This window comes from Protopterus annectens, chromosome 9.part0 (assembly GCF_019279795.1).
Source record: "Protopterus annectens isolate FY-2018-M chromosome 9.part0, PAN1.0, whole genome shotgun sequence".
In the NCBI taxonomy this organism is placed as follows: Eukaryota; Metazoa; Chordata; order Ceratodontiformes; family Protopteridae; genus Protopterus; species Protopterus annectens.
The window spans coordinates 1,773,367,103-1,773,393,448 of NC_056743.1; the positions used below are offsets into that span (position 1 = coordinate 1,773,367,103).

At 38.9% G+C, this 26,346-nt stretch overlaps 1 protein-coding gene across 1 annotated transcript in view; it reads right to left on the reverse strand.

Moving 5' to 3' along the window:
• The window catches only part of ZNF653 (zinc finger protein 653), an 845,378-nt gene that overhangs the window by 107,067 nt on the left and 711,965 nt on the right, over positions 1–26,346 (reverse strand). Inside the window, exon 7 of the mRNA XM_044084632.1 lies at positions 19,440–19,554. Coding sequence (XP_043940567.1) covers positions 19,440–19,554 — 115 coding nt within the window. The remainder of the gene's footprint in view (positions 1–19,439; positions 19,555–26,346) is intronic.

A 26,346-nucleotide genomic window follows, 5' to 3' on the forward strand; every position in this document is an offset into this window, starting at 1 on the left:
GTTAAAGGAAAAGAAGAGACCTGTGTTAGGAACTTGCTATAATTGTGAATCTGTTGCAGTCTTCACTTTTGGGATATCCCGCTGTGCACGTAAGCTTGCAGCTGATCATTTTCCTAAAGCTCTTCCCTCCCCTAGAGATCAGCCAAGGCCCTGCTTACAGTGCCAGGACATCGGAAGTGCAATGGGTGCCACCAGCTGACAGCATCTTCTGGTCTTTCTTGTCCTGGAAGAACCACAGGAGACTCCTTCTGGCCCCAATGACCAATCTGGACACTCTCATGAGAAGGACTCAGAAAAAAGGGGAAAATTAATAGGCAGGGCTGTCACCCCAGCAACAAGGACTGCAGCAGTGAAATTACTGTACATTCACAATTATGTATGTTCCGAACTCAACTGTACTACATTCGCTGCAGTACATATTGTTGCGGTCTTCATTTTGGGGATGATTCCCAAAGCAGTAACAGAGAAGAGGGGGTAGAGTACTTATCTGGAGACTAATCAATACAAGACAGAAGATACACATTCTGCTCTGTTTCTGAATGCAACCCCTAGGTTGTAGTGCTTAGAAAAAGCTTAAACAGAGGACCTGGTTGGTGCCTCTAGTACAGCATTGGTGGAGACTCCCATACGGAAAGCTGTGGTGGTAGCTGAAGCTCTAATAGCATGTGCTGTAATGTGGCCTGGTACCTGCTTTGTATGATGCTAAAAACAGAAAAAAGCAACACTGTCCCCAGCCACTTGGAAAATGTTTGCCTATTTACAGGTTTTCCTGCTTTCTTTTTCGCAAAGCAAACAAACAGCTGAACAGTTTTCCTGAATTCTTTTGTTCTATGCACATAACACTTCATCTATATGTGCATATCCAGGGAATATAAAAAATTCTCTCCCCTGAATTATGAGGCTTTGGGAAAAATAGGAGCTGGATGGTCTGATTTGGGGTTGATTCAGTAGCCACTTTAGCCATGAATGAGGGGTTGGTAAGCAGGGCCACTATCCTGACAGGACATTAAGGGTTCTTTGCAAATGAATGCCAGTAGTTTTGAAAAATGCCTAGCAAAGGTGATTACCACCAAAACCAGTATTTTCCAAAAGAGGAATGGGATAGGGCACGAAGCTGCTGGTTCGGGAGGGGAGGGGAGCAATTTCAGTTTTTCTCACAAGGTGTGAAGATCCAATGGTGGAGTCATTTGTCTTTTGAGGTGCCTAAGATGAATTAATCTCCCTAGGACATTCTTAATAGAAAAAAGTGGGTCCATGGGTAAACAGGCTGATACAGCAGAAGCATGAAGGTTTATGGATGTTAAAGGTATTCCAGGATCAGGGCCACCTTAACCTTTCTGGGGACTAGGTCTACAGAGTGGCACCACACAGAGAATCTTTTCCATTCTAACAGGTATGACTATCTTGTATTAGGTTTCACAGCCCCTTTCATAATGTTTAACATGCCCTCTGAATATGTGTGCCTTCCTGAGACTGTAAGAGATAATCCTGGCCATCAGCCTGACTGTGCCCAGGCTGGTACGTAGTAAGGGCTTCTTGTTCTGGGTTAGAGGGTCCACTTACTTAGGTAATACTCCTCTTGCTGTTCTGAATAGGAGACAGAACCAGTGCTGCCTTAGCCAAAAGGAGCCATAAGGATCATTTTCAGCCTCTCCTCCTACAGTTGTCAAGATTCTGGAAATCAAGGACATGGGAAGAAAATGTACAGAAACAGACCTGTGCAATCCCAGGAGAAAACATCCATTATCTAGGCTTCTGAAATTGCTAAAATTAATTGCCTCAGCTACCTGTTCAGATGAGAAGCAAACAAGTTATCTCTGGACACACCCAACCTATAATTAGATTTAAAAATGTGTCCCTGAGAAACATTCATTTTTGCGGATTTGCAAACGCTCTGCTTGGCTTGTCTGCTATCACAATATCGTCACATTCTGAGAGATTCTCCTGTGCTCTGCATTTCCCAAGGTTGAACAGTTAATCTCCGTAGTTGGTAGGAGTGGGGCCTCGCTCTGCTTGTTTATATACCACATCATTACAGTGTTGTCACTGTTGACAGAAAGGCTTTGAGAGCCAGGAAGATGGCCATCATTTCCTTGATGTTAATATGTTTGCCACTCATAGGATCAAAGGAGGTTACTAGGCTAATGACCCTTGGGCCCTTGCAAGCCTAGCCAACTACAACCCTTGTTTCCAAGAATATCACGCTATTCTGTACTCAAACTGTGTTTAGAGTCAAACTCCAGAGCAGCACTGTCTGTGAAGGGATGACAGAGAACTTATTCCTGTTTACAGCCAGTCCTAGTTTTACAAATCATTTTGGGGTGAGGTAAAGGCATCCAAAGATTCCTTGTATGACAGTGAAAGAAAAGGCACTCATCGAGATAAAGAAAGATCTGAATGCCCTTTGTCCTGCAGAAAGCTATCAGTAAAGTCAGACATTTTGTGAATACCCTGGGCACAGTGAGCAAGCCAAAGGTCAAGGCTTTGAATTTGAAGTGATGATGGTATACTGCCCCACCCCCCACATACATACAAATCTAAGGATTTTTTTTTTTTTTTGCTTACAAAAATGTGAGGTCATGTGTCCTTTAAGTCCAGGGTTGCCATGAATACTCTTGTGGAATGAAGCAACAATTAATGCAAGGTAAGCAATTTAAATTTTGGCGCTTTCAGAAATTGGTTTATACAGGAAATGTCCAACATGGGTTTCTAAGCACCCTCTTTTCTTGATACCATGATTAACATCATCATTAAGAACCCCCTTTTTCCCATTTTTTTTACATGGGGTTGGGGTGTCATGTCAACATTTTCTGCACTGGGTTGGGGTGTCACGCCAACTGTCGCCAACTCTCTCTGTTCAATTCCACTCTCCTACCTTCTTTGACAATCATGCCTGAATGTAGCAGATCTTTTCTCACACAATACATGTACCTCTTTGCTGGATGCCCTTGTTTTCTCTTCACAGGTGTTTACTAGGCTAATGACCACAAAGCCTTTTTAAACCTAGCCACGCATCCCAAATCTCTGACAAGTTCTGACACCCTTGGTAAGTGTAAGCAGGGGTTTGAGAGATGAAACCTTTACAAGCAGGGGTTTGGGAGATGAACAATTTACAGGTTGCATGTGTCCATTAGAGACAGAGGTGCCAAACCAGGGATGAATTTTCTGTTCCCTCACCCAATTGTCCCAGTCGCACTTGAATTAGGTTAGGGAGGAACTCTGCTTTACATGGATGGGGAGCCTGTTCCATAGATGATGTAGTCTCTGGGATACGTATCTGTCTCTCCAGCAGGTCCTATTCATATCACAGGCAAGGTTAAGTCTTTAGAATGGATAATTCTGGTGCTGCTTGTTTTGTGGATATGCAGGAGGTCCATCAGAGTGGGGTCATACAATGCCCTGTATGCCAGGCATAGAACTCCCCTCAAAAGCCTGTGAGAGACAGAATACAGAGATAGGACCTTGAGGCAGTCTTCATAGGCATAGGTGCCAGAACCATAGGGTGAGGGGGGGGGGTGCCCCCCACTTTTACAGCTGCAGAGGGAGGGGGACCCAACAGAGGATTCCTGCATGCTTTTCATGTTAACGTGAAGAATTTGAAAACAAAAGTGCGTGGAACTATGCTTGTAAACACAGCTGCAGAGTCAACCACGGAAAGATGATGTTTTAATGTGCTCGTTCAGCTGCTTAGTTATTATGGTGCTCTTTCAGCTTAGTTGTTATGGTGCTCGTTCAGCTACTTAGTTATTTAAGGATGGTGCTCTTTCAGCTTAGTTGTTATGGTGCTTGTTCAGCTACTTAGTTATTTATGGATGGTGCTCGTTCAGCTTAGTTGTTATGGTGCTCGTTCAGGCTACTTAGTTACTTATGGATGGTGCTTGTTCAGCTTAGTTACTGTGTGTGTGTGTGTATATGTGTACCTTGAAGTCTCACTTTCTGTTTTTCGGATGCCATACTTACAAGTGCGGTAGCGCTATTCTCGTGGTTATTTCTTTGAAAGTTTGGTCGCTCACGTCTAGTGACAAATTAATTCAATATATGTATTTACTGTCTCAGAGCTGTTTGTGGTGGAAATACTCCCTCCCGATGACATTTTGCTTACTTGTTACACATTATGAAGGCCAGGAAGAACAGTGCTCCTCGTTTTGGAGAGGGAAGGTTGAGAGGTACCGGCATTACTGCGACAAGACGGTGAATGTCTCTTTCTGCACACACAAAATAGTTGCCTATCTTATTATCATAGCCGGCCTTAGGCATAGGACGCCACTCTAGTAGGGATGCTTTTCCAGTATTTATTTGGTGTAGGTAGACTAGGATGGGGGCACCGGGTGGTGTGGTGGGGGGGGCGCTGTGGAGCACCTTTGCCTAGGGCAACAGTTAACCTAAGGCCGCTCCTGCTTATTATAAATGACAAGTTCCTGAGTCATCCAAACTCAAAGCATACAGCTTAAGACCAGGCCTTAATCCAATATCTGGAGCGTTTCTCCCCGGGCCTCCGCTGAAAACAGGCTCTGTGGAACCCTAGTCGGACATTCCCGGTCAACAAATGTTAAATAAATAAAAATAAAAATAAATAAAAATATGTGCCAGTCTAAGAATCGGTGTAGTTTATTTTCCACCAAAATAAAGTTCCCCTTTGACATAGACTATTACCTACATTCTTTCAAGTAAAGGGCATGACATCAGGCATTCTTACATGTACAGTACAGTTATCCCAGAATTACATTCTCAAAGCTAAACTACACCCATTGTAATTTTTCTGAAACAGAGAGACTTTAAATTCTATCCTTAAATGCCATCTCAGATGGATAGGTTTATAAGAAGCTCTTAAGTATTTACAAGGAGATTATTGCAAAGAAACTAGAAATGAATTATAGGGTATGGGATGAAGAATTAAAAAAAAAATGACCTGGCTGATCTTAGGCTCAAGCCTTATCATCTCTAAATATTGAGCTCTTAAAGCATAACAGTGGATGCAGTACTTCGGGTCACAGTCTAGATCAATGCAAACTGGCTTTTCAGTGACCAAATGTGTAATTGAAAGGACACAAAAACATGTGCACTGTTTCCCTGGGGAGAGATGCCCCATATTTGAATGAGGTCCATTAATTTGTAATGTATCTAGCTGAAGTCTGTTCAGTCAAGATCAGTAGATGGAATGGGTTTCTGATGAAATTTTGTAGATGGTAACACAGTCCCTCTACCTATCCATGCAAGGAGTTTTGCCCCTGCACTCCCAAACTAATGTAACTATCTCTGTGGTCATCACATTTTGGGATTAAGGTATAAACACATTTATTAGCATGAACTCATTTTCTCAGTGTTGACTCAATGGGTCTTGATGACAGAGCTGGCAAATTAGTGAAAAAAATACTACCACACATCAATCCTGCGTAATAGAATAAACTTTGATGGTGCTGCACCTCAGAAAAAATTGTGTGACACTTCAGAGAAATGCAGACCAGCATAACTGACCATGGCAACTAGTATGGGATGAAGTAGTACAAGTCCATAAAGTAATTGATATTAGCAGACAGATCCGGTTCGATTCTTGGTTGGAGCTCCTTCTGTGTGGAGTCTGCATGTCCTCCCCGTTGTCAAGTAAACTTAAAAGACATGCAGGCAGGTGTGTGCGTGTGTGGGTGTGTCTTCTTTGAAGGTTGGGTGCCGGGCTGGCAACTCGGCACAGTAAAAATCCACTGCCAATTATGAGCGGACTGGAGTTCCACTGTGGCGACCCCTAATCAGGAAAAGCTGAAAGACAACATATGCACATATATATATATATATATATATATACACACACACACGGATCCCTATCATATGATAGAATCCTCATTTGACTGAAACTCATTTGACTGAGACCATAAGACTGAATTTTCAAAAGACTGAAAAGTCACTTGACTGAAACCCATAAGACTGAATTTCAACATACTAAATTGTAAACTGGACTTTATAAAACCAGACTAGGTGGGGGGGGCTATTCCCCCCACACCCTCTCCTAACTATATATACTAACTCCAGGATTCCACTACAGTGGGGAAAAGGGCATATACCTTTCACTCATCTTACTGTAGTCTACATGCTGCCACTACAATGCTCTTTTTCCCAGTGTAGTGCGATCCTGGAGTTAGTATATATAGTTAGGGGGTGTGGGGAGCCTTGCCCCCCCCACCTACTCTGGTTTTATATGGTCCAGTTTAAAATTTAGTATGTTGAAATTAAGTATTATGGGTTTCAGTCAAATGACTTTTCAGTCTTTTGAAATTTCAGTCTTATGGTCTCAGTCAAATGAGTTTCAGTCAAAGGAGGTTTCTATCATATGATAGGGATCCACACACACACACACACACACACACATATATATATATATATATATATATATATATATATATATATATATATGTAATGTGTGTGTGTGTGAATGTGTTATTTATTTATTTTCCAAAGCATTAAATGACTCGCATTTAAAAATGTTTACAGAAATTGGTCACACTGTATAAAAAAGGCCGGTAGTCTTATTCGGATTTATTTATTCTTTTTAAAAGTAAAAAAAATACAACTCACTACACAGTTGTAATTTTCTGAGAAATACAGGGTTATTGTTATTAACCAATCTCTACTTCATATTTGCTGAATTTTAATGACCCATATTCCCTTGAACATTGAGAGTTTAAGGGAAACAGAACATAGTAACATGGGACCCTATTTTATCTAAAATGTTTTTATTGTTCATGGAGCATGCCGTAAGGGTGGATTAAATGCTAAGACAGGACAGATTTAAACTATACTATTTCCATCCATTCCAATTAAGATAAATGGCATCTGAAACACCAGTGTTATTGTTAAGATTCAAGGAAACGAGAGAGACACAAAATATGGGTTCTTAAGCAAAAATTATATGATAAAATGATTGGCATTATTCATTTAAAGAGTAGCAAATGCACTGCTATAAGATGGCAGTGCATCTCTGGGAATGAATTAAATATTCTGTGCATGCCTGACGGAATATGCTGAGAATTTTGAAAACTTTAATTCCCATAGCCAAGAGACAGTAACTATACACTTCATTTAGGAGTGAAATGGTTAAAGAATATCAAAATCACCTATGATAACAAACAGCAAAAGATATTGCTATAAACTGAATTGTGCAGCTATTTTTGTATGGGAATTCATAATGGAAATACAACAGGTTTTAATAAGCTCTGCTGTAATTTCATTGCACTCCTGGCACTGGACTAGCGGTACAGGACCTATCACCTAATTTTTCCACCTCGACAGAAAAGCCACTCTTCATGTCAGCTCCCCTTTCAAAAATCTGCGTCAAACCTGTCAGCGTCTATTAATCACCTCTCTCATTACCCAGGTCATGTAAAAAGTAATATCACCGTTCTCCAGAGTGTCCTTAGGCAACGTATGACACCAAAGAATCTCAAAGTAAAAAACCTTAGGACACACCACGAGAAGTATAAAATCTGCTTTTATTGTAATCAACAAGAAAAATAAAAGATAAGCGCTTTCGCGTGCTAAAGGTGCACGCTTCTTCAGATCTCAATTAATGACAAATACTACTTGATTCTTATATAAAGCAGTGACCAATACAAGCTCTTTTTCAATTTAGAATAATTAACAATTAGTACAAGCCCTATTCATCAGTCATTAAAACTTAACATCTCATTTGAAGTAGTATGAATGTAAACCAGAATTCATTTTCTGTTAACAAAAACTATTTAAAACTAAACAAATTAAACATTTCATAGCCTTAGAATAATAGTATGCTTAATGTTCATAACAATATTTCAAAAAACATAATCTCGTACTAATACTAAAAATTTTGTAAAAAATAATAAAAGCATATGGACTAGTTTTTACAGCTAGCTGACTCTAATAGCTTACCTAAATAATCATTCTTGAGAAGCAGCGCTGTCAATGAAATCTTATTGGATGGAGACAGCTCCGCAGTAAACCATGTAGTTAATATATTAGCTAGGTAACCTTTATTACCTTTCCTAACTCATGATATATAGTTGGAAGAAATCCAAAACTTAGATATAATGTGTATTTGCGAATGGAATTATAAAAAGTTTTTAAAAAATTTTGAACATCTCTTCTAGTCAATAGAGTAAAGTAGTTCTGTATTGTCAAACATATTCACCCTCAAGCTGCGCACAAACACCGCGAGGCACTTGTAAAAAGTGAAGGCTCGCTGTAATGCTGCAGATAAAACAGTATTAAACTGCTAAGTTTTAACCAACTTCGTACATATTCAACTTTGTCAGCTATTGTGAAAACACAGATGTTCAAACTTCGTATAAAAAAACTAGCGTAAAACAGTATATATATGACTTTCAATAGATGGCGGGTTTAAAACAACCCAGTTAGAACCTATCTTATGATTAAAAAGTAATCCTAAAATAAACAATGGAAGAGTTCACAATACAAAAATAATAAATAAAAAATAAGGGGCTTCTAAACTTAAGAAGAATAGAGCTGGTAACAGACCTATTCCTAACAGTGGAATGCCAATATGCCTAAGGCAACCTCAAGTAAGTAAAAATCAAGTGAGAACAAAGAGCCTGTAGATTCATAAACGGCTAAACCCTTTGTTAGCTAAATTACTCTATAAGTTGTCACTAACGTTTATTGCTCTTCTCGGATTCTTTCCTTACATTTAAGGCGTTCAACACTTCCTACTCTAAACATGTATAGTGCCTTGGCTTGTCGCTAATAACCTTTTCATCCTGTGTATTCATTGTCTTAAAACTATGTCTTAAATCCATGTTACTAGCTCATAAAACTTTATGTTTTCTAATGACGTCAAAGTCTAAGCATGTGTGAAAATGAACTGTCATAAAAATTGCTGAAAATAACTTAGATAATATACATTATAATATGACTATAAATCTATATCCATTAAACTATCCAAGCACATGTTGGAACGTGTTCAGTGAGTGCCTATCATTGAGCACTTCTCTTGTAGACCTAAATGGTAAAATGCTCTTCCAGCTCAGAATGATGGCACATTCAAGTCAAAATTGAAGTGTATATAATATTATAATTACGAGCCCATGTCAAAATGAAGACTGTCTACTCTGACAAGAGTTGGTAAACCCAAACAAAAACTAACTATAAAAGACCCCTGAATATCCTGAAAAATGGTAACTACCTTATAGCAAGGTGAATGCTTGACTATTGTATGTCAGTAAGTAGTCTTTAAAAATAAGACTATGCTACATAGAAGCTGAAGTTTGAATTCACAATGCGAACTATAATACGGCATTCCTTTCACTTAAGATGGGTTTCAGTGAAATAAAATTATTAATGCCAGGATCTCTATGCGCTCCTGTCTTAAAGATCCACTTTAATTCTAATTTAGCTAGATGGTTAAAGTTATCACCCATTCTATTGCTTTTTTCTAGTGTTTGCAATACCCTAAACTTGAACTCATGAGTTGGATTCTCTCCTATGTGTCTTGCTAACGCATTCGTTTCTTTGTTCTTGCGTATATCGTAAATATGGTTATATATACGATCTTTTAGTCTTCTGGTCGTTAGACCAATGTAAAATGCTGGACAAAATGAACAATTAGCCATGTAGATCAAATTGGTAGTGTTGCAGTTATAACGCATCCTAGGTTTGAACTCAAATACGCCATGAACATGAGTATAAGACTGTGTGGTAGTTATATGTTTGCACATATTGCACGATTTGCAAGGAAAAGTGCCTGGAACTGGATGTAAAAGCGGAATATTTATGTTGTTGTAATTCCTAGAGAATATCTCTTTAAGATTATTACATGTTCGGAAGACAAAAGTGGGTTTAGTACCAACCAAACTTCTAATTTCTTCTGTAACTGTCAAAATATTCCAATGTTTAGAAATAATCCTCCTAATCTGTTCATTGTCATTAGAGTACTTCATGACATAAGCTATTCTATCCTTATTGTATCCTCCTTGTCTATGATGTATTCCTAGACTATAATTTTTAGGCCCAAAAACCATTGCTTCCTCATAAGTTTCTTGTCGAGTGGGTGCTACTATGGTGCTGGAAGTATATGTATTTAACCTCTTATTAGATGTTCTGTTAAAAGAAGAAATCCCCTCTCTTGCTTCATTCACCGTCTTATTATAACCTCTAGCTAAAAAGATCCTTGCCATATTATCAGCTTCTTCTTCTAACACCTTTGGATCTTGAATAATCCTTGCTAGTCTAGTGAATTGTCCTTTCACTATCCCTGAATAGACGTGCCTAGGGTGCATACTGCTATATTCCAATATGCTGTTTCTCCAGCATTCCTTCCTATGAAGTCTAGATTTAATGATTCCTTCTGAATCGAAATATAAATTCACATCTAGAAAATTAATATGCAGCTTAGAATATTGGAGAGTAAACCTAAGGAAGTCTGTTGTAGACTCTAAATAACTAACAAAAACCTTCAGCTCATCAATAGTGCCTTTCCAAAACAATATGACATCGTCTACAAATCTTCTGTAGAGGCTTATTTTGTTCATCCATGCATTATTGAATAAACAGTGTGTTTCCCAGAAATGAAGTACCAGATTGGCATAGGAATTTGCACATGGGGTGCCCATAGCAACACCCCATGTCTGTAAATAATACTTCTGGTTAAAAATGAACACATTGTTGTTTAATACAATGTCTAACAACTGACCAATCAGAATTTGTCTGTCATTGGAAAAACCACTATCCGTCACCATGATTTCACGAATTGCTTGCATCCCATATTCATTGGGTATGCAGGTGAATAGATTGCAAACGTCCAAAGTAACTAAATACAAGGAGCCCTGTATTAAACTGTCTCTATTGAGTTGTTTAATATCTTTCAATAAATGTTGAGTATCTTTTAGTATGGTATCAACTGTATCCACAATAGGTCTAAGCATTTTCTCTATGAAAATCGAGATATTATAAGTAGCCCATTGTCTCCCTGCCACAATAGGTCGCATGGGTATTGGTCTTATCCCCTTATGTATTTTAGGTAAGCCTTTCAGGGCTGGTATGAGGGGGTCCTCTGTATTTAAAAATTCAAACATTTCCTGGCTCACCTGACGACACATGAGTAGGTCATACAAGTCAATATTGATGTTGGTAATTATATTTGCTACCTGTTCAAGTGTGAGTTCTTTATAGCTATCACCTGATAGCGAATTTTCAATATTATTAATATACTCTGTCTTGTCTAATACTACAACCCCCCCCCCCCCCATTTATCTGCAGCAGTTATAATAACACTGGGATGTTTACTGAGCATTGTCAAAGAATTAAATTCAGATTTATCTAGATTACAAAATTTGTTATTAACTTGTTTGGAAGAATAAAAAGCATACAAATCAGCTTCACAAGATTTCACAAAACATTCCACCATATGTGGAAGTGGAGGACAAAAAGTGCTCTTGCGTTTGAAATTGCCCAGGTCATGTTAACCAACATCTGACTCTCATCCAGAACTCATCACTTGTATCAGAAAGTTTCTTTTTTTTTCCCACCTCTTTAGATTTACAAACTTTGCTATGTCATAAGTGATGCACTGCACACATCCTATGTGCCAAAAACCAAGACAGCAAATTTATTGTGTCCATATTCTGTTAGCTGAAATGATTGCATCACTGCAAAATATCTTATGCTTAGCATTTGGTGTTAATACATATGGGGGGGTAGATTAGTCTATGAGCTACACAGCGTGACTATATATATTTGGGACAAACCCTAGTCATCGTGCTGGATACTGACATTACCTGGGCTGATAGTGGAGATACAAGACAGACTACTAATTATACGGAATGTGCAAATCAACACTTCTAGCCTGGTTCATTTCTGTCATCCTTTCCTTGCTTATTTTGCTTTGTCATCCAGTTTTACATTCTGGGGAGATATTGTATCAGCTTCCAGGAAAGGCTTAGACTAGGAAAGGCTCAGACTATCTCTAATTATGTTTTTGTTTTTCTTTCGGTTCTAATTATCTGTTGTAATAAACTTGTGTTTTTAGTTATTTTTAAACTTGCCTTATTATAGCTGTATAAAACTCTGTAGGTGTTTTGTGCAGTTTGCTAACATTAACTTACCATAAATTGTGTGAATGAATGAAGGATGTCACAAATTATATACTGCAATTATTATCTGAGACCTATGAATGAATGCTGAAATTCATTCATAAAAGCATTTCCCAGTTATGAATATTTCAGTTAATAACAGAATTATAACTTCATTTGCTATAAGTTACATACAGATAGTTACAGGCAAAGAAGAGAAACAACATAGATGATGATATACATTATTATACAGTCAAATAAGTCAGGGTAAAGCAGGTAAATACAGAGATGAAACTGCAGCGGAGAAGACTCTGATGGATGTCCACCCACAGCTATAAGGAACAGACTAAAAGAGACAAGATCTTGAGGATTTCAGATAGAGAATGGAATTTCTTAAATATTATATTCATCACCAGATAAACACATTCATCTCACTTCTAACAACACTTATTTATATTTGTTAACTGTTAACTTAACTTTTACATTATATTATTTTATTTATTTTTTATTTTACAATGATATCAGCAAATTCAAAGCAAGGTAGGCCTTTCTAGGTAGGTCACATTTCACAGACTTTAATCACTTAGATCTCACACATTTTTGCACAACAAGCAAGAAAACATTCAGCTCCTTCCACACAAATGCTACATGCAAGGACTGAACCTCAGATCTTAGAGATGTAAGATATGAGGGAGGACTAAGCAATGTGCCACCATATCACTCAGCTTGCTGAACATAACATTCTCAGATACAAGAGCTGATTTTAAATGATGTGCTTTTTTTTATATTAGTAGGCAAATAGGCTATCTTATAATGATCACATGAGAAAGTGAATTCTTACTTTTCACAGAAACATCTGAATGGAAGATGATGTGTAAGAGACAAAACTGTATGAGACAAGGACATGGAAAAAAATGTTGATTTTCTTTGCACAGCATGCAACATGCCATATAATGTCATGCATTTAGTCAAAATATTTATATGGACTACTTGATTATTGCAAACAGTGCTTGACAACTGAGACTTTTGCAGGTTACGTATGGCAAGTAATGCAATCCTCCCAAATGTACATTTTTATTTTTATAGATAATTTGACTGTGGTAAAGTGCTGATTCACAAAAGGGTCATTTACAAATAAAATGAACAATTTGAAAATTCAGTTTGATAATATGAGCATTAATGTATGATTGCCACTTGCATTTGTTTACCACTTCTTTCTCTTCCTAGTGAGATGAAAAGATGGCACAGTTTCTTAAGGAAAGTGTTAGCTCTTTGCTTGAAAATTTAAATGATGTTTCAGAGCCTTAATACCGGCAACACATACGAGATTGTTGGTATTCAGTGAGGATCACAATTGCCATATTCATTCATTCATTCATTTAAACAGTTGCAGTGGTGCAGCTGTATCAATGATTCTAACACTAGAGTAAAAGAACTGGCAATGGAAAAACAAGGATAGTTGTAGCAGATTGGAAGATATTTTTTTCCTTCCAAAATGTAAATAGTGATGTATGTAGACCGTGTGAGTTTTAAAGTGAGGCATGGTGCAAGTGGAAAGTGAGCAAAAGTGCAATTAGTTGCAAGACAGAAACAAAAAATAACTTTGGTAGGAATAAAAAAGGAGCACAGAATAGTTAATTCAGAAGTGGGAAACTGAGGTTGACCTAGCATGTTTTGGCTAAATCTAGGGTAGCTCAGAAAATGAAACATAGGAAGTCATAAGGAAAGTCAATAAAGTTAACACAGAAGACATTAAATGTAACTCACAGGCTTGAGAAAATAATTTTAACAGAAGTCATATATCATGTAACACTTCAGTATTCTGTACATCATGTTTTAACTCTGTTAACACAGAGGTTATTGGTTTTAATTAACCTGGGATTGGGAGTTGGTATATTTACCTCAGAAACACAAGGTACAGGATTTCATAGGAGGTTACTGGGGGCTTTACAAGCTATTGATCCTTCACAGACCAGGAGAAATAGCCTGTATTAGCGTGTGCATTTATGAACAGCACCAACTGCCCCTATCCAAGAGGGACATATATGAAACCCCCACGGTGAATTTAACGTTTCCCATCCAGCTGTCCAAGTTATGCTTAAATAGTCATTGAGGAGCTCTATTTAACCTGAATTGGAAGTTTGTTCCAGAGGAGTGGCAGCCTGTGGGAGACATCTCGCTCTCTCTCCAGGAAGTCATCTTTATGTTGCAGGCTAGGTTAAGGTCTGAAGAGCGAGGGAATCTTTTCCCATAAGATTTGCGGATGTGCAGTATTTCCATTAAGGCAGGGACCGAGACTGCTTTGTAAGGCAAGTACAAGTTACCTCTAAGCAGTCTATACAATAGAGTATAGTGACAGAACCTTCAGACTTGTCTGTGTAGGTCATGTGATAAAGGCCTTGAATTTCCTTGGTGAGAACCCTCTGAGGTCTCTCCAGCTGCTGCAGGTGTCTGGTGAGGTACATATAGAAGGGAGCATTGTACTCTATTATTGGTGTGATGAGGGACGAGTACAGAGGAGTTATAACTATTCTCTTACTTACAAGATGGGCAATGTAAAAGGCCTTCCTCACCACTGTGGACACATGATGATTGAAGTTAAAGCTGCTGTCAACCTGCGTTCCCAAGTCTCTCACCAGTGGGTTTGAACTTAGGGGGTATTGTTAATGTTGTAATTTGCTGGGATTTTACTTTTACTGAAGGGGATGATAATACATGTTTTTCTGTTATGCTTAAGTTTGTGGCTTTGGCACCAATCATTTGTCTGTATAAGCCATTTTTGTAGTATAGTGACATTGTTTTGGGTTTCAGTGACTGCACCCAGTTTGCAGTCATCAGTGAATCTGGTAAGCCACAGGCAATCTATTTTTATCTGAATGTTTGAGAAATAAATTCCAAACAGAAGTGGACCCAGCACAGATCCTTGTGGAACACCACTAGTAACAACTCTGGTGGAAGAGGTGGAATCCCGTTCTTTTTACTGTACATGTTCTGTCTGTGAGCCAGTTGAATGTTGTGGAGAGATGGCTATATATAACAGAGGCTACTACTGTTCCAGAACAGACTATCCATAAAAATAAATCAAAACTCATCCGCCCATATTCAAATGCAACTTGGATCTAAGGATGGGTAATAGAAAATGTACTCCAGGATTGCCCCTCATGCCACTAATGGATAGAGGCAGTTCCTAAAATGCTTCATCCCTTACATGGGTCCCCTCAAATTATCTATGGTATGATCACAGTTATACTCACTAGGGTTAATATACAATTAACAGCCATGGGATAGGTAAGACCAATCAGAAAATGTTAATTCGAGCACCAAAAGGGAATTGGATAAGCTTAAAATGTCCTCCAAGTGAACCTTTATTGTGGTAGTAAATAGCTGTAAAAAATTGCCCTTTTTAGATCACTAAGTGCCCCTCTCGCCCTCCACACCCTCCAGTCTTCAACAGCTTCCGGCGGCTATGTTCATAGGACATTTTACTTACACCCTTTACTCTTTTAGTAAGGAACCTTTGTGGATGTTCCAACTATTGGATATGCCTGGTTAGGTACATACCAAAGGGGGCATTGTATTAAATGATAGGTCTGATGAATGCCGAATACAGTAGAACAATGACTTCCTTCGACTTAGATGCCATACCTTTGTTTATAAGTTATGCAATGCAGAATGATTTCCTTACCACTGCAGACACATTATGGTCAAAAGCTAGATTACTATATATTTGTGTCCCTAACTCCCTGACTACTGGGTCGGGTCTAAGGGCGTGTTGTCAGTAGGATAGTTACCACTGTGGATGACTTCCCAAAGGATACTATTATGCATGTCTTGGCATTTAGTATTAGTCCATTGCTCTGACACCAGTTGTCTGTCTGTATCAGCTCCTCCTGGAGAGCATTTGTGCCAGTGTGGGATTCAATGACAGCTCCTAATTTGCAATCATGTGCAAATTTAGTCAACCAGCCACTTCTAACATTGGCCTTGACTTCAGAGACGTAAATGCCAAAAAGGAGTGGTCCAAGGACTGATCCCTGTGGGACTCCACTTGTGACTGGCCTCTTTGTAGAAGTGGACTCCCCAATTCTAACTTCCTGGGTCCTGTCTCTGAGCCAGTTGGCTATCCATCGGGTGACATACGAGTTTGTACCCAACCTCTTGAGTTTGTCAACAATGCCTTCTTCCAATATGCCTCAAATTATCTACACCAATTTGTCTTCTGCTTTTCTGCACATGTAATCTGTTCTATTTGACGTTTTCTGCAACTGGAGCTACTTTAGCTTCTGCTCTTATATCCTCATTTCCTTGTCTGTCCCACAGTATGCATCCTACCACCCAGCTCAAGCTCTTCATCTCCAACACCTCTAGCTTAGTCAAATGCTCTACCTTTACTTCCCAGGTTTCTGTACCATACAGTAGTACTGGTCACACCACTGTTTTGTACACCTTACTTTTCAGCTTCTTTGGCATTCTTCTGTCATACACTGCACCTGACATTCTGCCCCAGTTGGCTGCAGCCCCTCTGATTCTAGCTTTGACCTCCTTGTTCAGACTTCCCTTCTCCTCAAGCACCCCTTCCAAATACCTGAAGCTGTTAACCCGTTCCACTCTTTTTCCATCTACCTCAGTTCTTAGCTTTTCTAATTTTCCCTCATTTACTGCCATTATAACTGTATTATCCACACACAGTTTTGTCCCATATGCCTTCAGTTTTGCTTGCATTCCATTTCCCTATCCTTTGCTGAAGTTCTTGTTCAGTGTCTGCCTGTAATTCCACATCATCTGCATACAACTTTGTTGATCTGTCCCCTCCCACCTGTATGCTAATGTAGTCCATCATCAGTATGAACAGCAATAGGCTCAGAGCTGAACCCTGAAGCACACCCACTCATACTGGGAACCAGTCTGTGAAATAGAACACCGTTCGTACTTGAATCACTGGGTCCTTGTACATAGTTTGCACCAATTCTACCAATGTTTCTGGTACTTCGAACCGCCACAGGACCGCCCAAATCAGCTTTCATGGGACCCTGTCATTTGCCCAGTTGGACTCTCCTAACTCAAAAAAAGACTTTTCACACTGCACCACAGACACACTGAAAAAGATGGGTTGATCTTGGCAATCTTTGCTGCAAAAATACTTCTGGCTCCCTCACACTTGGAAAATTAAAAGGTTCTAATACGAATGAGCCACATGTGGCCGTACAGTCCACTAACCACTCAAAAGAACATGGATTGATGATTTAATGCAGAAGAACTTTCACTGGACAGATACAGCATCTCCTTATACGAAATGAGCCTACTCAGCAAAAAAATTAGCATTCACAGCAAGTCTGTCCTGAGTAGGCAAGACCTTCAGTGCTTATGCATATCCCAGGGATAGATACCCTTCCCTTCACTGTTGTGGTATTCCTTACTCATGGGATTCCTGCCAGGGGTAAACCAACATCTGGCCAGTATACACAAGCTTTAGCATTACTAGTACATCGTACATCTCCATAAGCAGGAGTAAGGCATAAAGGTGACATATGGACATACATTCCTCAGAACTGAAAAGACCCAAGAGGAACAACAGTCCAAGAAGCAAAGGAGGAACATGTGCATCTAGGAGACAAAAAAACAAAAACAGGGAGGAGGGAGGGAATACTGCAGCAGTGAAGGGAAAGACATCTACTGTTATGGTACAATTTTACACAACTGTACTATGTCCTTCCATACCACTGTTGCAGTATTCCTTACTCAGGGGATAGTATAAAATTTCAAGAAGAAAATTGGGAGAAGGAAGGCCTAACATAGCTTTCAAGAAAGCCATGCAGGGTAACCTTGGAAACCGGTTTAATTGGCTGTCATATGGACCATTTTTCGTCATGACCAGGTTCACGTAGTAACACAAGATAAAAGCACGAAGCATGCATGACATTTGCAAGTGTTACCAATAGTGATTTGAATTCCTATACAGCACAAGCTTTGCATAAAAACTGTATGCAACATATATGTAATAGTTAAAATGTATTCATAATGAAAGTTTACCAAAAGCCTTTTAAGTTAGATTTCTTTTGTTACGTGAAGTTTAGAATGTGCAGGTTACTTATCCTTAAGTCTGAAATTAGTTATACAGTGAGTGAAAGAAAAGTGAACAGTCAAAGTATAGTAATTATATGGTACAATGAAAGAAAGTGAGGTTGCAGTAAGTAATAAAAAAAAAGTATTAAAAAGAGTGCCAAACACGTTAGTTGGAGTGGAGGACACTGTCATGGAACCTGCTGTTGAAAGCTTGTGCATGTTGTGAAGAATTTTAAGTGAGAAAACAGTAGAAGACAAGAACCCCTCAATCACTGATTTAGTAACACAGTACTGACAGAATATGTAAAGTATATGCAGAGTCTTGCTCCGATCTGATGGTGGCTCCTGCCGAGACATGGATGCTGCAGCACATTCATCTGCAGTAAGCTTTTAGCTACTGCCATTCTTCTTACAAGACAGGATAGTTTCTCTCCAGCATCTGCAGACTGTAGAGCTGCACTGCTGACACTTGTAGCAGAGCTTGATGTCATGCCTCTTCCTTCAACAAGTACCCAGAACGTTGCCAACATTTTACATGCTGAGCTCAACATTTCGACATACAATGTAGCGTCACCACCATGAAAACCATACACTAAATCTGTGCAACTTTAATCTAAAACAATTTACAAAAACGACTGAAACAACATTTACAAATATAACTATATAATGGCATATAACTGCTCTCCAAAATGACTACCCTGAAAAGTTCATACAAAACAATTACACAAAGCCCATATGTTATAAACCTGCCAATCAATCATACACAATGGGCAGAATAATAACTACATATTAAACTGCACAACACAACACATAATTATTGTACACAAATTGCTAACGGAAAAATTCAACTAAATTTACCCTCATGCATACATACACTATATATATGTACATGCGTGCATGTGAGTGTGTGTGCCCTTATATATATATATATATATATATATATATACATACATACATATATACATATACAGACACACACACACATACATATACACACATATTACATTCATGCAAATTTCCTGAAATAAACTCCATGAAGTAACACACAAACCCATTACACTGCTCAAAGTCTGATCTAAGCAGTATGTAAACCTATAAAACAGAAGCTGAAAAATAACTTCAGGAATTTCCTAAGAAAAAAATGAAAGGAAACAGACCAGTAAAAAGTGTTGCACTTTCATTTGCAAATATTCACCTTTTACATTTTGCAACATCTGTTACTCCACCATGATCTCAACATCAGTACAACTTTGAAACAGATTTGTTTTAAGTACTTCTTGAAATATGTGACCATTTCAGAGGAGGGTTAAGAGCTAGAGAACTTACCAGAGTGAATAATCATATGCCGTCTAAGGTGATTAGATAAATAAAACTTTTTGCCACATCCTGGATGGGAGCACACTTTTGTTTTCCCTTTTCTATGGACAAGATTTACATGGTTCTGAAATGAGAAAATAAATACCACAGGAGAAACAACATTAGCATGGGAGCTGTGAAAATTTGACCTCTTCTTGTCTGGTTCAGCTACAAAATGTTCAGGCCACATCCACCTAAATAAATTTAAATGCTACAAATGCAAGGGTATAATCAGAAATATTTACTCATACCTTATTCTGGGGCCTTGCCTCTCAGCTACCTAAGATTTAAAAGCTGTACACAGCTGTATAGATTTTGCCCACTACACACTTAAATGTGCATATCATTTTCTGCCATTTCTCCATACAACTTAAAAAAACTTAATTTTAAAAGGACTACTCCCATTCTCTATGTATTCTGTGTACAAACCTCTGTTGCAGATGCTAAGACAGTTTTAGACATTCTGGCCTCTATTAAACACAATTTCTTAACAATGCTGAGAAAAAGGAAACATACTCAAGTCAGTATAATGAGAATGTACAGTTGTGTAAGACCTTAATACAACAGCAGATGTCCTATTGACCACTGCTGCAGTATTTCTCACTAATGGGTTATCACCACTGATGTCTGGCTGGAATACCAAAGCTTTCCCTTTCCAGGATCATACATCTGATGTCTGACCTCAGCTCCTAAGCACAGGGGTGTAATGGCATATGTATGAGTGTAATTATAGGTTCACGTTGTTACTAAGTTAACAACCACTAAGGCCCTTAACTTAATTATAGGTTCACGTTGTTACTAAGTTAACAACCACTAAGGCCCTTAACAAGCCTAGCCACGCAGCCCAAACCATTTGGGTTCCAAGTATCGCGGGCATCTATATGGGGGGCATGTCAGTAGGGAGGTAACTAAGGATTTGGAGGGGTATTAGGATAATACTTTTCTTACTGATAGCCTCAGTCATAAGGGGAGCCAAACCGGAGGGGAGTGGTAAAATAGGCTATACTGGGATTTGAATCCACACACAGGAGAACCACTACTTTGCCATACTGCTTAACCAGATGAGCTAAGGGACATCAATTCCTCAAGACTATTTACAAGCCGGAGGCCTGAAGACCTCTGAGAGAGAAATTAGAAGTATGAAGTTGTAACGAAGCCCCCACAGTTCTAGAATGCTTTCCACAGGATAGGAACATAGATAGAAGAAAGAGAAACAGTAGAAAATGTATGTAGAGGGGAAGAAGGGTGAGAAGAAATATTGCAACAGTAATCAGTAGGATATCTTCTGTTAAGGTAAGTTCCTACACAACTGTACTATGTCCTTTCTGAAATCATTGTTGCAGTATTTCTAATCAATGGGAGATTCCCACAGCTAATGGAAATGCAAGGTGGTTGGTTAATAAGCTGTAGAACTGTCCAAGAGGTCAGAAAGTACTGATCTAGTGAAGACAGCAAATGGCATCAATCCTGTAGTGCTTAGTGAAAGTGTGAACAGAAGACCAGGCAGCAGCTTCCAGTGTGGCCCTGACATCCATCACAGAGGATGCTACTGCCCTGGTTGAATAAGCTTGAGACCAAGGACTTTCCATGTAAAGAATAACAAAAACAGATGACCTTAGAGATCCAGCTTGCAACTATTTGCTTAGATACTGCCTGGCCCAGTGCTGAATCCATGAAACAGACAAGTAGTTTTGAATGGATTTGGTTTTGTCCAAACAGAATCTTAATTGTCTGTAAATATCTAGAGAGTGGAGGAGCCCTTCCCCTCGTTATGTGGGTTGGAAAAAAGTAGGAAGATTTATGGCCTGGTTGATAGAGAGCTTGTTCACTACTTTAGGCATGAATGAAGGGTTAGCCCTCAGGGTCACCATGTCCTTGGGAAAAACAAGAAAGGGAGGAAAAGCCATGAGTGCTTAAAGCTCTGACATTCTCCTAGTTGAAGTGAGAGCCAGAAGTAGAACAGTTTTCCAGAGTTCGAATCTGAGATTTGCTGATGCTGCTGATTAAAAAGGAGGTAAGGTAAGCTTTTTCAGCATGAACCTAAGGTCCCATGGAGGGGTTCTTGGTTTCCTTGGTGATCTAAGATACAGAACCTCTTTAAAGAATAACTTGACCTCAGGTCTGAACGTACGTGGAGGACTGAGGAGTAAACAAGCAGAGATGGCTGGTAGGTGGGCATTGATGGAAGAGTAAGGCCAGACCTGTATGCATGACCTCTCACAGATATTTTAGTATGCAAGGTACCTCTGATTTGCTGGAGTCCGGTCCATTCCTTTGGTACCAAAATAAAAAAATCTTCCATTTGGCAATGAAGGATTTTTGAATGGTGGATCTCCAGGCTTCTTGGAGAATGTTAATTATGTCATCAGAAAAGTAGTGCCTCTAAGGAGTTAGAACCCCATCATCCATGAGGTTAGGTTTAGGGATGACAGGTTGGTGTGTAATAGTGACTCTTTCTGCTATGTGATAAGATCCACTTAAAGTGGCAGTGTGTAGTAAATTGCACCTGACCAAATGAAAAAGAACAGGAAACCAATATTGTTTTGGCCAAAAGGGGATCAACTAGCAAGAGCTTTGGCTTTTCTTTTGGGGTCTTTAGAAAAACTCTTGAAATAAGAGGTAGTGGAGGGAGAGTATAAAGGAATTTCCCTGTCCTCTGAAAAGTGAAAGCATCTGTCCTCCAATATGAGGAGCAAAGGTCTCCGGTGCAAAAGAGGGGGAGTTGCTTGTTGTCATCCAGTGGTGACGGATGTCCAGGAAACCCTGTCTGTTCAGAGTCCCTTTGTGAGGGTCCTCCAAGGTGCTGCTTAATAGCGTCTACCAACACACTGTCCTCTGATGGGATATATTGGCTATTAGCAACATGCTTTTATGGGTGGCAATGTCCCAGGCAATCTGTGTCAATCTGCACATTGGTAAGACCTGGTTCCTCCTTGCTTGTTTATGTACCACATGACTGTGGTGTTGTCTGAGAACACTCACAGGGGACCTGGTCTCCATATATGACAAAAGACTTGAAGAGTTTAGATGAAGGCCCTCAACTACTTCATGATGATATGTTACTTTAGTTTTTCGCTGTCATCTGCCCTTTCCAGGCCCCCCATGTCTCATCTGAGACATCAGAGTACATTTCCTGACCTGGGACTGGAGGGGTGAAGGAAAGCCCTGGGTTGAGTTTCACCTGGTCCTTCTACCATGAGAATTCCCTTCTGAGACAAGGTAATAGTGGGATTACTGTGTCTAGAGGGTGGGAGTGCTGTGAATAAAATGCTTTCAGGTACCACTGGATTTTCCTCATATGCAGTATGGCTACAGGAAGCATTGGGATAGTTGCTGCTAAGAATCCCAGGGCCCTTAGGATCTCCCTGGCTGAGCATTGGCTGAGGGAGGCAAGGTTGTAAAAATTATCTGTAAGGCTCTGCACTGATTACTGAGTTAAATAGGGTTGCATACTTTTTGCGTCTTCTCTGAGGCCCAGAAAAAAAATAGATCCCAAGTTGGCTGCAGGGTGGACTTCTTGTAAATGTATCATGAACCACAACTGAGAGAAGAGGATGAGGGTGAACTGAAGGTGTTGCATAAGTATCTGTCATGAGAAAGCTTGGATTAACAGGTCATAAGTTCACTGGTGTATATGAGGCTAACAACCACCTGGGCTCTTAAAAGCCTAGGTATGCAACCCAAATGTGACCCATAAATTTGGTTTATATTTGATTTATAGGGGTAATTTACTGACTGCCTCAGTCCATCAAAGACACAGGAGCTAGACTAAGGGTGAATTTCTGATTACCCAACCCTATGTCCAAGTTGTGCTTAAATAGGGATAGGAAGGAACTCTGTTTCACATGGATGGGGAGCCTGTTTGAGAGAAGGGGAATTCTCTGAGAAATACATCTGTCTCTCCAACATGTCCTATTTATGTTGTAAGCAAAAGTGAGGTCTTTAATACAGTAGTTCTGAAACTGTTTTGTGGATGTGCAAAATATTCATCAAAACAGGATCCAGGGAAGACCTGTATGCCAGACAAAGATCAGCTTGTGAAAAAAGTGGACACTATCATCTGTACTAGCATGTCTGGCTGAAGTTTTGTACATTATGTCAGATTAACCTGCATAGTATATAACAGCATGACTAGTTATGACATTGTAAATAAGTTCTTGTATGTTGATTAACACCTTGTTTGTAAAGGATGTTTTAAAAAAATTGAACACTGTCCTTTTTCATTTCTAACCACCCATTTTTGTGAAGGAGAGTCTAAATGCAGACTGTCTCACAGTCAGCTGATCTACAGATGATGACATCGCAATGTTTGCAGTTGCTTTGTGTTTACTGTCAGAGACTGAAAGACGGAAAGAAACTTTAACCGTTGTCTGTTGACTTTCAAGAATGAAATGAAAATAAGAAATGGAACTGCTGAGACAGTTAACCTAGCTTATAAAACAGCTTGCTGAAGACAGTTGTCACAGTTGTGTTCAGAACAGTTCCATTGAGTTCACAGTTGTACTGATGCAGTGGATACCCGAAGGACTCACCAAGAACTGTAAGCCTGCCTTTAATCTGTTGTATTATTTAGTTTAGATCAGGGATAGTGTTCTTCAGTTAGAAAGGAAGTTATAGCTAAAGTCTTTATAAATGATGGATTTCTATCCTTCAGCTTTAATTTTATTTTCCTGGTGATTGGATTCTGTTTGTGTTTCACATTTGTAATAATTTTGCTTATTATTAAATATTTTATTGTCTTACATTGTGACTGGTCAATCAGTGTATTCTTTAGTGATTTGAGAATGCTTACACCTGCTTTGATAATTCCCAGGCCACTCCGAAAGCCTGGCTGCTTTAGGTCATATGCTAACATTTGTTTTGATATCTAATTTTAATAATTGGCCACCCCTTCAAAAGGGCATGTAGATGCTCTGATTGGTGGCAGCCTATTACCGTATTTTGGAAAAGGGACACAGCTGAAAAACACTTGTTATAAGACATAATGATAAATTGTTTGAAGCACCTAGCAATGAAGTATCTGTGTTGGATAAAACCATTACACAAGATCCACTGTTTTCCAATAATAAATATGAATATACCTATATTTTTCAAACTATTGATGAACAAACGAACGTTATTCAAGATAGGAAGTTGAAAAAACTATTTAGGGATGTGAATGCATACAACTCCAACACAGCATACCCTCCCCCTCCACAGTCCCAAGAGTGGAACAGAAGATTTCTGGATTCTAATACCTCACTCGACAACAATGTCAATAGGGTCACATCTAACCGTGAGTTTGAGGATGATGATTTTTTTAGACGCAGAAGCTATCCCACCCCTCAGATGCTCAGAAAGCTTATTGAACCAGCACAAGACCGATTACAATCAACATGGAACCCAACAAGTCAATTACCCCTCAGGGAGGGGGACATTCATGTCGAAGAGGGGCAACAATAGATGGCCATGGAGAGGAGGAAGTAGGTTTTACACCTACGTTGAATGATGTAATTGAGAAGGGACAGCATTTCCTGTTAACCCCAGTTCAAATTATACTGAATAATCTCAATGATTTCAAGGTCTATAATTTTTATTCTGTCTGTTAAACCCAAATATTTGTGACTTATTTTCAAAAGGTTTAACTTTCATTCCTAGCAAGCCTTTTAACCTTGTACAGACTCTAGTGGGCTTAAAGCAGTATGTATAAAAGTTGAATCTTAACGTGATGTTCCATGATGTTGATTTGGTGTCTGATCCACTTAGAGTTTCTAGTATGTTCAACCTCCCCCCCCCCCCATTACATCCTGCACTGGAAGCATTTGTGAGGGTCTGTGAACTTGATTTTAGAGCCATCTGTGCTCATACTAATAGGAGGTTTAAGAATAATTTGAGTAAAAGTGAAGTACTGGAACTTGGGTTTCTAACACAAGCTTCAGGTGTTAAGAATAATGAAGCCAGATAAAGGGGGAGGGATAGTCATTATAAATAAAATTGACTACATGCATAAAATGAAGAGGATTTTGACAAGCTGTACATGTGTAAGGAGTTCACTTAGTGAATTAAATGTCACTTATAGGAGAATAAAAGTTTTTTTACAGGATCTATTTATTGAGTGGTCTACATCTATAGAAGAACTTAATTTTCTTACAGTTACCCAGCCAATTACCCCTGTGATCTTCGGGGTGCCCAAAATACATAAAGATGTACATCAGCACCCTATGCGCCCATCTGTGGATGTGAGGGGTTCGGTCACCTACTCCTTTGCTAAATACCTGGACATGAAACTTAAGAAATATGTAGTAGAAGAGCCCTAGTTATGTGTAGATTCCTGGGATTTTCTCAGAAGAATTGATAATATACAATTTGACCATAATTTTCTTTTTATAACAGTGGATGTAAAGGACCTTTATACAGTCATACCTCATGACTTAGGGGAAGAATGGTTCTGTGATTATTTAAGGGATATGATTGACATCTATGAACAACTCTTGAATATGGTATTGAAAAGTAATTTTATATGGTTTGACAACGATTATTACCTCCAAGTAGAAGGTGTTGCCATGGGGTCTTCTTGTGGTGGTCTATATGCTAACAACATTAAAATGTTAGAATGGGTAAAATGCTATTTAATTAATTCCTCTTTTTTCTCCTTCTGTCACAGCTATATATGCTTCTTGGATGACATGTTCATCCTCTGGAAGGGGCCTAGATCACAAGTGGACAATTTTTTGAAGTATATTAATGAACCAACTACATTCCTGAAATTTACTCATAATAGCAGTGATGTAAAAATTCCATATCTTGACATTTTAATAATGAAATATATGACAAATGGCATATTTCATGCTAAAATCTACCAGAAGGAAACATATTCCAACAGTTTCCTACATTATGA